This window comes from Macrotis lagotis, chromosome 6 (assembly GCF_037893015.1).
Source record: "Macrotis lagotis isolate mMagLag1 chromosome 6, bilby.v1.9.chrom.fasta, whole genome shotgun sequence".
NCBI classification, from domain to species: domain Eukaryota; kingdom Metazoa; phylum Chordata; class Mammalia; order Peramelemorphia; family Peramelidae; genus Macrotis; species Macrotis lagotis.
This window is the reverse complement of record NC_133663.1, coordinates 178,735,982-178,750,202: the sequence shown is the minus strand read 5'-3', so window position 1 is coordinate 178,750,202 and position 14,221 is coordinate 178,735,982. Positions and strand designations below refer to the sequence as shown.

Genomic DNA, 14,221 nt, shown 5'->3' with positions numbered 1-14,221 from the left:
TACCAGGGATAAAAAGACTTCAATTTAGGTCCTGGCTCTGTCACTTACTTATATTAGCTATATGATCTTTTAAAAATCAACTTATCTATCCTGGCCTAAGTTTTCCCATGTGAAACCTGAATCAGTCAGAGGAAGAAACATATTAAGTTTATATCCACTTCTTGAATTTTAGATTCTGTCTTCAACTTGCATTCCTATGAGTCTAACAATGACGGTACTTACATTTTTTATTTTGCAGTCAAATAAACACCTGCTGGAGCTGGATCGACATGTGAGATGCCTCACTATTTGTTTGCTGGCTTCAGATTTTCCTGAACCACTTTCACCACTATAGTGGGGAGAGAGGCAGAGAGAGTCAGATAAGAAACTTATTTGTCATTCTGGTCATAATTATGCATGGGCTCCTGCAACTAAGCAGAAATAATCTTTAAAGGCAAAGGAAGAATTAGATATTTAGGGCTTAGAAATATTTAGATTATTATTATTATTATTGGTTATTTAATAATAATAATAATAATAATGACTCAGATTTATATAATACTTTACTTTTTGCAAAGCACTTTAGGAAGAAAGGAAACAGGTATTAATTTAATATCTACTCTCTGTCAAGTGGTATACAAACCTGAGCTTATTTGATCCTCACAATGACCCTGAGAAGTAGGTGATATTATTATCCCAGTTTTATAGGTGAATAAGTAGAAACAGAGAAACGTGTACCAGAATCAAACAAATCAAACAGCTAATAAACGTTTGAGGCCAGCTGTGAACTCAAGTCTTCTTGATCTTAGACTTAGTGTTTTCTCCACTGTAACATAGTTTCTTCTAATTTTTTTAGATTTTTTTTTTTGCAAGGCAATGGGGTTAAGTGGCTTGCCCAAGGCCACACAGCTAGGTAATTATTAAGTGTCTGAGGTTGAATTTGAACCCAAGTACTGAGATCGGATTTGAACCCAGGTACTCCTGACTCCAGGGCTGGTGCTTTTATCCACTGCGCCACCTAGCTGCCCCTCTAATATATTTTTAATTGGCAAAAAAAGCCAAGGATAATCAAAAGCTAAAGTTTGCCATAATAAAAATGGAATATTTGCAATTTTCCCCTGATATAATTAAAAATCTAATATTTTGATATAAAGTAAAATAGGAATCAGAAAAGTAAGACATTATATAATGATTACAATTCTATAATTTATAGGTAATTGCTATAAATTAAAAATATTACAACAGAATATTGTAAAGCAGCATTCTGTAGGAAGAAAAATTTCCGTATTTATGTAAAGGTAACCTAAAGGTATCTTCTTAAATCTGGTTATGATTCATTCTGAACAACAAATAATCCTGCACCGATGAACATATAGCAATGAAAACATTTGGCAAGGGGCTATTTGTAAGGAGTGGTAGGGTTGCAACAGAGTTCTTTAGAATCTATCACCTAGGAAAAAAATGAAAGTATCTCAAGATAACAAAATCCATGAAATTTAAATATAAAGAACAAAGATTAGGGGCCAGGGAGGCCATGTATATTTTTATTAAGGTTCAAAGCATTTATTTTCATCTGATAATTCATAGCAAAAAAAAAGTTAGTTATCTCCTTTATTTTCCTCTAAGTATTCCAGACTGGGAACACAATTCTCACCAACACATTCATTAAAACATTTTATTAAGGCAAAACAGTTTCACTGTTCCAAGAAGTTTATTTTGAATAAAATTATTGATTTATCTAATCAGGGATTTGTTTATTATCCAGTAATAGATATTGTATATACAACATTTGATCCAATATGATTATTTGTGTACATATCCAAATATACATCATTAATTATACAATAATGCTGTTTTCTTTTCCAAAACAACTAGAGTCATTATAATTAATATTAGAGGAAGCAATACAAATATGATATTATCAATGCCTTGAAGTATAGTTCTACTTTATCTTACAATAAAAATAAAGAAAAAAAACCTGATTAATATTATGAATCTGATGGAGCTTTCTATACAAAGTTTCAGATTTTTATAAACATTGAATAATCATTTACATGGAATAAAAGTCATACATATTTGAATACACAGAAAATAGATGAGAAATACCAAAGTTATGATTTTGTCAGTTGGAAGAGAATAAAAAGCAGAAGCAGCAATTGAATGGACAGAAAAATCCTACAAAGACTTAGAACATTGCAGTGGATCTAGCCTTGGACATCATCTAATCCAACTTCTTCATTTTAAAGAGAAAGAAAATCATATACAGAAAAGGTATGTGATTTATATAAGGTCAAATGGTCTTTAATACTGAGTTTGGGATTAGAAGTTAGTTCTTTTCTTCCTTCTCCACCTTCTTTTCCTTCTCTTTCCCCTCCTCTTTCTTACATTACTTGACTTTTCTTAAGGTGAAGGCTCCACAAAATAGGTGGTAAGGGAAAAAAATTAATCAATTATGATACATGATGATGATGATGATGATCCTTAATTCTCCAAGAAGACCTATTAGGGAGGTGATACCAAGATAGGCACATGAATTGGATTTGAGTGAAAGGGTGGGGCTCTGTCCTAAGTCATCAGCTTCACTTTCTCTTCCAGATCCGTCTGGGTCCAGTGACCAGATATGAATCAGGATGACTGAAGATGGTCCTGGATTTGAGGTGTTAGGTGACTTGCCCAAGGTCATACAGTAAGTGAGACTGGATTTGAATTCAGATCCCCCTGACTGAAGGGTTGGTGCTCTACCCACTGTACTATCTAGTTGCCCATGAATGGGCATGTATGAATTTATCCTTAAAGAAATAGTATGACATTTTGGATACAGAATTTACCTCAGAGTCTGGAAAACTTTGGTTCCATTCTTCTCAACATACACCCTTTCTGACTACCTGTGAGAAACCAAGCAAAATTCTTAATTGACCTTTGTCTTGGATAACTCCCTAAAATGATAGGTTGAAGAATAGATGCTGCTCTGTACTAGTTGAAGGAATTTCTTTCATTTCCTTATACCAGTTAAATCACAGGTATAGATTTATTTTTCAAAGTACTTATAGATCCTTAGAATGAAGTGCTGGATACATTTTTGGTTTCAGTATTTGCTCATCAAAACCTGAACCACTCCTATTTTCCTAGCTGATCGATGTGAGCTGTTTCAATTGTTTCTTCAGATTCTTAATCATTTCTCTGTCCTATGCTAGGCAAAAGAAAAGGAAAATGACTCTATAAGAAAGAATGGAACAGACATACACAAATTAACAATTTTCTTTGTCCTTATAAACTTGACCTTCTAAACTTTGTGCCTACAATTTTTAGGTATTCCAGTATGGAAAAGACTAATAATCCTCTAGTTCCCTCTTTGGACTGACATATTCACATTCATTCTCCTCCGTCTGTTTCAATCTACCTCTGTCTTTGACTTCCTTTCTGTGTCTTTGTCTCTGTCTCTGTTTTTCTCCTTATTTCTCACTGTCTCTTTTTTCTTCTTTGATCTTTAGTTGAATGAAATGCAAAAGGGTGCCATCTTATTTGGTACATCCCTCCCTTCTTTCTATCATCATCATATGAGTGGAGGGTGTTTTTTGAAGGGATAGGAAATTCCATTAAGTTAATATACCTTTACTTATGTGCAAATAATGTGCATATAAGATTGTGCATATAATGTTCATATAAGATTGTACAATATATATATATATATATATATATATATATATATATATATATATATGATTTTTCCATATTGTTTTCCTCCTTTGCTCTTTGGGATCCAGAATTAATATTTCACCAGATTTTAATTTTGTTAATGTTTCATGGAGAGCATATTTGAAGATTTACTTCATGTTTTGTTGATTATCCATTTATTAGTAATGATCAATTTTAAATTTAAGTTAAGAATAAAAAAAGTAAAGAATTCATGTATTCTATTCCATACTACTATGAAGTCCATGGAGAAAGAGATTATCCCTTATTTATCTTTATATCCCTCAGGGCCCTGTACAGTGCTCTGTATAGAGCAGTTAGATAATATATGATTGTTGAATTGAATTTTGTGCTTTATGAGGAGAAGAAATAGTTCTCTCAAGGGTGTCATTGAGATAATAGAGAAGACTCACTTTTGGGAACTCAGTTAGCTGGAAATATTCAGCATTTAATTAAATCTTCACAGCACTGAAATGACATTACAGTGATGATATCTCTCTTATATCTATATATCATCCTTAACTTTATATTTCTGACAAGAGAATGCCAAACTAGGCATGACTTAGATACTGTTGAAAAATTCTAATTCATACTGGTTTGAGGACATCAGTGACTATGGGACAATTGTGAGACAATCTGAAGTCTTCACTGTCTTGCAAACCAAAATTTCCTATTCAAATTGGAAGTACAGCTCTCCAGCCTTATCTTATTGCCTAAAATTTCAGTGCACAAAAGCACTTCTGATGTTTATTAGTAAGGTATCCAAATTAGTGGACAACTATTGATGATCTCATTGGCTATAGTCAATGAGTTGCTCATAAAATGAAACTATTTTTCTTAATGCATACTGCTTTTATATCATTCTCTTCAGGTTTGATCAGAATAGATTTGAGAAAACAGGTGGTTCCTATGCAAATTATAACTTTTCATAAGACTTTTCATTAAATTCCATTATTTTTTATGCCTGGTCTTGGTCTTAAGATTAGAGGTCTCTCTAGACCCCGAAAGGTTGAGTTGTTGAGCAAAAGATCTGGTAGATCTTGTCAAACTGAACAAGGTTTGTTTATGTGCCTGGGCATGGTCTCAGAGAATGCAAAATCAGGTAGGCCACAAGGTGATGAATATTTTTGTCCACAACTCTAGAAAGATATTTTCTAAATAACACAAAAGTTAGACTTTTTGTAGGTGGAAGGAAATCCCATACTGAATTCATTTGAAATTACTACATTGGTCAGTATGCATTTAGCAAGTACTTAACAGGTTTGGAGTACTATGCTAATTGGGGATACAAACAGAGCAAAAGATAACCTCTACTTCAAGGAGATCACAGTCTAATGGGGAATACAACTGGAACATTAAAATGAAATATTAGTGTTACCAAAAATACAAGATTGTATGAATCAGTTATCCAAACTACAGGGCAGTTAGGAGGCACAGTGGAGAGAGCACTGGGTTTGGAATCAGACCTGATTTCAAATCTCGCCTCAGATACTTACTAGCTGTATGTGACCTTGGATAAGTCACTTAACCCTGTTTGTATTCTCATCTGTAAAATGAGCTAGAGAAGTAAATGATAAACCATTCCAGTATCTGCCAAGAAAGTCCTATATGGGGGTTGCATTGTAAGGATATGACTGAAACGAATGAACTACAAAACAACAATGCAATGCCAATAATGCCAATGGCAGCAACATAAACTGAAATGTTAGGCAAAAAATTTTGGTTATGATCCAAGAAAAGTGACCTTGGCTTCATTTCTTCCTATATTTTTAAAATTTCAGTCTTTTAATTGCTTTAAGTTTTTAATCAACTTTCATTTTTTTTCTTTAGAAAAAATCTACCTTTTCTCCTCCCTTCACCTGAAACCAAAAGAACAAAAGAAACTCTCTATTAGAAACATATATAGCCAAGTAAAGATAAATTTATATATTGATCACATCTAACTCTGAATTTAGAATTAGGTATAGTATGCTTCTTCATTAGTCTTCTACAATTTTTAATAGTCATTATACTGATCAGAGTTGCTAAATATTTTAAAGTTTTTTGTCTTTGCAATAATGTTGCCATTGGAATACTTATTTTCTTTGTACCATTGTATCAGTTCATACAAGTCATACAAATCTTTCTCTGAAATTATCCCCTTCATTATTTCTCAAAACCTAGTATTCTATCATATACATGTATACACACATGTATGTATATATATGTGTATATACGTGTGAATATATATATATATATATATATATAAAATCATAACATTTTCACTCATTCTCCAATTTATTAGCACCTCTTCAGATTCTAATTCTCTGTCATTTCAAAAAAGAACTATACATATTATTGTATATCTTTGGTTATAGTGACTAATATCTTCCTTAATCTACTCTCCCTCTAATTCTGCCTTCTCATTTTTCCTCTTTTCCCTCTATTTTCCTGTTGAATAAAATGTAATATTTATTCAATTTTATGAGTGCATATTATTTTTCTCCTTCAGATGAGATTGAGGTTCAAGTGACATCCATTTCCTTATTATTTCTAAAGCCTTCCACTTATATAGTCCATATATGTAAGATAATTTTTCTATACTTTTCTATCTCTTCCCTCCACTTCTAATTGTTTTCGGCTCCCTCTTTCCACATAGACCCTTTTCTCAGAGTGCTCTGCCCAAAGACATGTAAAATTGGATCACTGAAACCTCTTAAGATATCTTAGATTTTACAGGCTATGCCTTAAACCCAAATTATTATGCCTCTCATTGATTGGTCAATAATAGGTCTCAGTTCAAGAGCATGGGGCCATTGTTTGGGTCCTGATTGCTCAGAGTGAATGTAAATAGCTATTGTTTCTTTTTGTGTTTAAATGTTATTTGTTAAAATTCATCTCTGGTCTTTTCATCAAGAATACATGAAAGTCTTTTATTTATTAAATGTGCATTTTTTCCCTGAAGAATAGGTTCAATTTTTATGGATAAGTTATTCCTGTTTGTAATCCTAGCTTCTTTGCCTTCCTGAAGATAATATCCCAAGCTCTTGGTTTGGAGATGTTTTCATATTTTTCTTCTGAATTTGTGTTTTGATCTTCTTGTCACCATTTTAGCTTTTTATAGTCAAGTTTTTTTTGATGTTTTCATGCTTTTTTGACTTTAAACAATATTTTGACTTTTTTTATTTTAAACTTTATGATAGAGTTGGACTCTGTTCACTTTGAGGAAGTGGGGCACTGTCTCAAGCTTCAGTTGCTCATCCATATAAAAGATTGAAGTGTTTAATTGAAGTATGGTACTTTATTGCTCTTGGATGTAGTGCTTGGGAGCTAGCATACTGTTTTCCTAGCCAAACTATTCCTAGTATCTACAGACCTCTTTGACTCTCTCTCTTTGCCAATTGAGGCTTAAAAATGACTTAAATTCCCCAAGAAGGCTTTTTTTAAAACATTCTCCAGATCTGTTTTTTTTTTGGGGGGGGGACTGGAGAGAAAGATTGCTATATTTCCTTTTGCTATTCTGCCATTATGTCTCTATTGTTCCAAGACTTCATTCCTATTAGGACAAATTGATTTCCTTGATAAATTAGCTTATTGTAAGCAGTACTATTACTCAAATAGTTGTCCAGGCATTGGATCTATACTTGATATGGAAATACTTATGTTATTTTAGAAGTAGAATGATACAATGGAAAATATGTTGACACTGGATTTGAGGGACTTTGAGATCTAGACTCAGCTTAGTCTGAAACTTTGGTAAGTCATTTATAATGTTGGTCCTTGGTCTGATCATAAAAAATGCTCTTTATTCTCCCCCCCCCAAACCCCACCAGAACAAAAACAGAATTAAATGAAAGATTAGGATAAGAAGACTCATTATTTTCTTCCAGTTGTGGAATTATATTATTATTATCAGTTAAAAAACATATAATATTTGAAATTTGGATTGAAAATCTAGAAGACTCAAATTAAAATCTGTCCTCAGATACATGCTAACTGTGTGACCCTGGACAAGTCACTTAATCTTTGCTTCAGTTTTTTTTTAAATTAATAAAATGAAGATAATAAAAACATTTACATCTCAGGGTAGTTGTGAAGGTCAAATAAGACAGTATCTGTAAAAGGGCTTAGCTCAATGTCAGGCATATAGTAAGTAATTAATAAATGCTTGTTGATTTAATTTTAATTTGTTCCACTATCTTGATAATGTTTCATGTGAATAAAGATAAAAGAACTATGAAAATGTTTTTAATTTTACCCAGATAACTTTCTGAATATATAGCATGGCTTGAAGATTACATCATGTTTCAACTTTGGTGTTTACATTGAAAGTTTCAATGATTTTGACCAATTCAGATCAGCTCTGAAAAGTTTCATTAATTACCTGGAGTTATCATGGCACTTGTTAGAACTTGTCAACTTGAAACACACACACACACACACACACACACACACACACACATATATATATAGTAAATATCTCTCTATCTATCTGTCTATTTATATGTATATCTATATATATGTATATATATATATACATAGTAAATCTTAGAGGAAAGATTTGAAAATAGTCTTTTTGGCTCCAAATACAGCATTCTATCCACTGTATTCTCTCTAGTTTTTAACCAGCATCAACATAATCATGAGCAAGTGAAGGTAATAATGTTTATTCTGGGTAGAAAGAATAACATGTATATTTTAATGCAGGATAAAATGTCAGACTTGGAGTCAAGAAGACGAGTTCAAATCTAACTTTAGACACTTCCAAGTTGTATAATATTGGGGAAGTCACTTGACCTCTATTTACTTGTAAAAATGAGCATGGGACAAAACTGAGATAATCAACTTGTGAGGGAAATAGAACAAGTACCATGTTCATTTTACAGAAGGTATAAAGGGAAGCCAAGGGATTTCCTCAAGATCAAAATGCTAGTCAGTGGCAGAGCAAAGTATCTAATCAGGTGTTCTGGCCCATACATAATATTCCTTCACCTCTAGCTTGCCACTAGAAATATTTCTGAGCTCATTTTTAATGTTACAACATTCCAATCATCCCTAATTAGATATTTAAAATTCTATAATTCTATGCCTTATCCCAAAGTTTTGAAATATATAAATTTGATGCAATTTTTTTTGCTATCACAATTTAATACAATATGCTTACGTGTGGTTTTAAGTACTTTGTAGTGGTAAGAATATTTGATTTCAAATAAAAATATCTAAGTTTCATCCCTGGTTTTGCTAGTGAATTCTTTTGCAACTTTGAACAAATCCTCATTGAGCCTCAGGTTTCTTATATATAAAATGAGAAGCTTAGATCAAATATTATTTAAAATTTCTTTCAGATATAAATTCTATGATTGAATAAAAAAATAACAAAATTAAAATGGTGTATAGCTTAAAATGAAATATTTTAGAGGTTACTTATTTAGAAATGTTTAGAAAACTATTTTATTCAAAGCAATCATCACTCTGCATGAAAGTACAGGTCCTCAGAATAACAAAAACTGATCAATTTCTTTAAAAACCCCCCAAAACATTTCAATTTTTGACTAAACAATAGGCCCCCAATATATAACATTATTTAAAGTAAATTATAATTTTGAAAACACAAACTATGTCATTTTATTTCCTAAATTTTATCTTATGGAATTTAGGTTCATTCATTCATTCATCAATTAATTGCAGTTTCTTGGGACTTAAAGAAAAGGATTCTGAAATCTGTAAATTGAAATAGGTTACTATTGAATTTTGTTATATTGTTGATAAATTTTGCTCTTCTGGATATTCAACTAATGCAAATGAGTAGCAGTTGATGGAAATATAAAATATTTATTTATATAGTTACATTCCAACTTCAATTGTTGATGAAGCAAATGAAATTAGTCATAAAAATGGAGATGCCAAGTTCTTTGCAAAAAAAATGTTAAGTATCAGATGGTGTATTATACACAATGATAAAAGGCACTATACCTGAGGATGAAGCATTGAGGTTTCTGCTCCTGGAAAAGCATGTGGTAAGCTCGCTCAGCACAGGAAAAAATATGTGGAGGCAAAGAGGAACACAACCTTCCAGTATTGCTCAAATAAAGTTGCATGACCTGAAAAAATATGTGGCACTGAGACAGAACTCTTTACTAATAATGAATATTGAACAGGTGTAAATCAGACCCATAATTTCATTAATACAGCAAATTCCTGAATAAGGAAATTCCTTTAGCCAATTAGATTGGTACTTTCTCTGTAACCTATAGTCTTTAATTACTATTGAAGAATCAAACAGCACCCATGAACCAGAAATAGGATTAGAATCATATCTTCCTGACTCTGAGATTTACTTTGTATTTATTTTGCACATTCTCTTTTAACATCATGGACATACTCAATATGGGCTAAAAATATCATCCTAATTTTGAGTCTACCAAAGTAGAAATAGTTTCCATATTGAATTCATTTGTAAAACCTCTATTATGTTTTACTTTCTTAGGGTTACACAGTTAGCATGTGTTAAGAGGCAGTACTTGTAATACATTTCTTCCTAATTCAAGGATGATCCTCTATTGTTTAAGCTACCAATGCTTCTTATATTGTGGATAATTCTTATGTATTCATTTTATAATTATAGATTTTGCAAATGTTAAATTTACTATTGGAATAGTAAACATTCAAAATGAGAAATACAGCATTAAATTGGAATTTTCTTAATTGATGTACTTTTAAATATAAGTAAATATATGCAAATTTATACTTACTAGTGATATGAACTAATATATATGTACACACACACACACATATATATATATATTAAAACCATAGAATTGTGTTTGCCTTTTAATTCATTCACAAGTTGTGTTTTCTCTCTCCTTTAAAACACAGTAATGCAGTTTCCCTTTGTGTAAGAAATTATACTAAATAAGCAGAAGGTTGGTTAATTATTTACTGTATGATATCTAATATTCAATATCTGCAGGAGCATTTGGAGTGGGATTTCTGAGATGGAAAGTGAGACATAGAGCTGATTATAATTTGAGTTCCCCCAATTCTTAGGCAAAAAATTCTAGATAGTGCTAGAATTTTTATGATATGGATTACTAACAATGCAACTTACTTTACTTTTTTACTTTCATTTTAAAAATCACTTAAAACCACTTTTAAAAAGTCTAAGCTCCTGATTAATTCATAAAATGCAAGACTTCAATTAATGTGAAATATAAATTCAAACACAAGGGGGCCTCAGCAGTATGTATCAGGCTACAAGAAAATACAATTACTTTTCTATTCATTCTGTGCTTAGGAATATGTCCATTTCCGACAAAGATTTTTTCTTAAGACTTGAAGTGTATTATATGTGGCACAATAATAAATCAAGCCTTTTCATGACAACAAGTTCAGCACCAAATCTGCTTATGATTTTTTTTCCCCATAAATCTCTTACTAATCATGTCTACACGAATTCAATAGTCTTGAAAGTTTTGGCTATGTGTAATTACAATGCAATCAAATGGATACTATATTTCTGGCGTTATAACATGAACTCATATTACGTTAAAATAGATTATCTGCTTGATACCTTAGGTGGAGAAATCTTGTAGAACTGTCAAATGCAAATTATCTCAGTTCAGAGAAATTCTTAAGGGAGATTTAATTAATCTCAATTGAAAATACATGTACTGAATTAAAACAGTGACTTGCTCAATAAAACTAATGAAAACTTTTAAAGACTATACTTATTATTTTTTTTTGTGGGGTAACGAGATTAAGTCCAAGGTCTCATAGCTAGTAAGTGTCAATTGTCTGAGGTTGGGTTGGAACTCAGCTCCTCCTGAATCCAGGGTTGGTGCTCTATCTACTGCACCATCTCACCCTTCCCCAAAACTACTTATTTTATTAACTTTATTAAATTCAAACTAATTGGTAAATTTAATTTCATTAATTTTAAACACTTTACCAAGGATTTTTTTACTCTTGGGGTATGTTCTTATGGCAGGCCTGCAAAATTCAGAGAAGCCATTTTGCTTGGTTTTTGATAGATATCATTACATGTATTTGAGTGACTATGAGGAAAAAAGATTAAAATAGAATCTACAATGGAAGTTTCACTCAAAAAGGGAAACATTCACTAAAGATTTATTTGATTTAGAAAGAATAACAATCTCCTTTTTGAAAGTTATTCTTGGGGCAGCTAGGTGGTGCAGTGGATAGAGCACCTGCCCTAGAGTCAGGAGTACCTGAGTTCAAATCCGGCCTCAGACACTTAATAATAATTACTTAGCTGCATGGCCTTGGGCAAGCCACTTAACCCCAATGCCTTGCAAAAATCTGAAAAAACAATAAAATATAAAAAGAAAGATATTCTTCCTTGGAATCATATAATTTATATACATATGTTCCTATGATACAGCATATTCTAAGCAAAGAAAAAAGTGGAAATAATAAGAGAATAGGTCCAATTGAGCATTAAGGAATAGCAACATTAACAGAAGTCAACAGGAAGTCAACACACTAATAGAATATGAGAGCAGAAGGAAAACACTGTTTCATTTAGAGTTTTTAAAAGATCTCTTACTTCATCAAGACTAAATGAATAGGCATTGAGTTTGTGTTAAACACTGCTAAATTCTAGAATACAAAGAACAAAAGACAGAAAAAAACTTTCTCCTCAAGGCAGCTAGATTCTAATAGAAAAAAAGGTTACATAATCTGTTTTATAAATTAACCTGACAGTCATAAAATTTGACATAATTTGACAGTCATGAAAGACTACACTAATATTCAAAATATTAACAAATTATTTCTCAAATTTCACAGCCAGTGCTATTTGTCCATATTCTATATAAGTCTAAAAGAGAAAGACATGAAATTATCACCTATTGATCCTATAAAGACATTTTATGTTTCCCTTTACTTTTCTGTGGATTTTGACATTTATAACCATACTCAGCATCTTGAAAATTTTTCATCAAAGACTAACCATTTAAAAAATGTCTACTCCGTTGTCTCTCCTTCTACCTCTTTCACTACTCTACTCTGTATGTTTTATCCCCAATTAGAATAGAAGTTCCTTGAGACTTCTGGGTCATGTGATCAACAAGCTGATATCCAGATTTTTTTTCCTAATCTCTACTAAAAAAAAAAGGTTGTAAAATTCTAGAGAGACACAACAGTTACAGCTGAATCCATAGGAAGAAACAAACAAAGAAAGAAAAGATAAAGAAAGAAGCATAAGAAGGCAGCAGTCTTATCTATTAACAGTAGAACATGCCAATTTCTAAAGAATTCACAGGCTTGGACTGGCATTCACTCCAGGATTTTTCTTCTATTGCAGAAACTCAAAAGTTACTACCATCACTGCACCACAGTCTGATGGATATAAGTGAGGAAAAGTAATTCAGTCCAGTTATCTGAGGAGGGGGGAATGATATAGGCGGGATAGTGGGGCCTGCAACCTTCTTATGGTGACCCCTACATTAGGGAATCTCAAGGGGATAAAACACTGTTCAAAACACTTACCTTTCTCTCTTTCAGCTTCACAAAAGGTATTGCTCTTTGATTCAACTTAGCCAAAGAATTGAAAAATTGAGAACACTAGGGCAGGGAGTCAGGGGTGTGACTGTACCTGGCCTATTCCTGTACTTTCAGAAGCTTCTTTGGTCAGGAAACCAGACTGGTGAAATATACATTTTCCATGATAGACTGAGGATGAACTGTTTTTGTAGTTCAACCACAGGGGAAGAGTCAGTTAGTGAGCAACAGGATAATACAAGGGGAAAAGGTCCAAAGCACAAAATATTTCAAGAGGAAGAAAATTTAATTAAGAATTTAAATTCCTGAAGTTGAAGTAGTACCTTTGAAGTTCTGTACTTGTAGCTATAATATATAGAACAGTGCTTACCACATAGTAAATATTTGCTATTTTTTTATTTATTCATGAATGAGTTCATGAATGCAGATTCCCAAAGTGATTCTCTGATAAATGCGAATTGGTTACTTTTTGTTCTTATCTAATCATGTAATAAAATTAGATATGTTTAATGGAAATGAATCACGATTAATATCAGTGTAAAATGAATACTCACCATATTGGAATAAATTGGAAGTTCTTTAAATGGATTGACAAGCAGAAGTATGTCCCCAATATAAGTCTGTTAGAAAGGAGAAAAAAACCCCTTAAATATCATGAACTGAGTAGTTCTTTTTTTTTTTATGTTTTTGCAAGGCAAACGGGGTTAAGTGGCTTGCCCAAGGCCACATAGCTAGGTAATTATTAAGTGTCTGAGACCAGATTGAACCCAAGTACTCTTGACCTTGACCTTGACTCAAGGCCTGTGCTTTATCCACTACACCACCTAGCAGCCCTGTCTGTCCTATATCATATTATTTTTTTCTGTTCTGACTAAACTGATATTCTTGTTGTTACCTCTAAAATCATTCAAAGGATCAGAGATATAAAAGTACATCATTGGAAGTCCTATCAGACCCTTTCATTTTAGAGATGAGGAAATTGAGGCTCAAGGAAGATAAGTGACTTGCCCAAGGTCAAATAGGTAGGAACTATGGAGAGGTGAGCTTT

At 32.2% G+C, this 14,221-nt stretch overlaps 1 protein-coding gene across 1 annotated transcript in view; it reads right to left on the bottom strand.

Moving 5' to 3' along the window:
• MYO16 (myosin XVI) overlaps positions 1-14,221 on the bottom strand; it is an 851,952-nt gene that overhangs the window by 488,926 nt on the left and 348,805 nt on the right. Inside the window, exons 12-14 of the mRNA XM_074192022.1 lie at positions 13,728-13,793; positions 9,625-9,752; positions 223-328 (exon numbers count right to left, since the gene is read on the bottom strand). Of these exons, the coding sequence (XP_074048123.1) occupies positions 223-328; positions 9,625-9,752; positions 13,728-13,793 (300 nt within the window). The remainder of the gene's footprint in view (positions 1-222; positions 329-9,624; positions 9,753-13,727; positions 13,794-14,221) is intronic.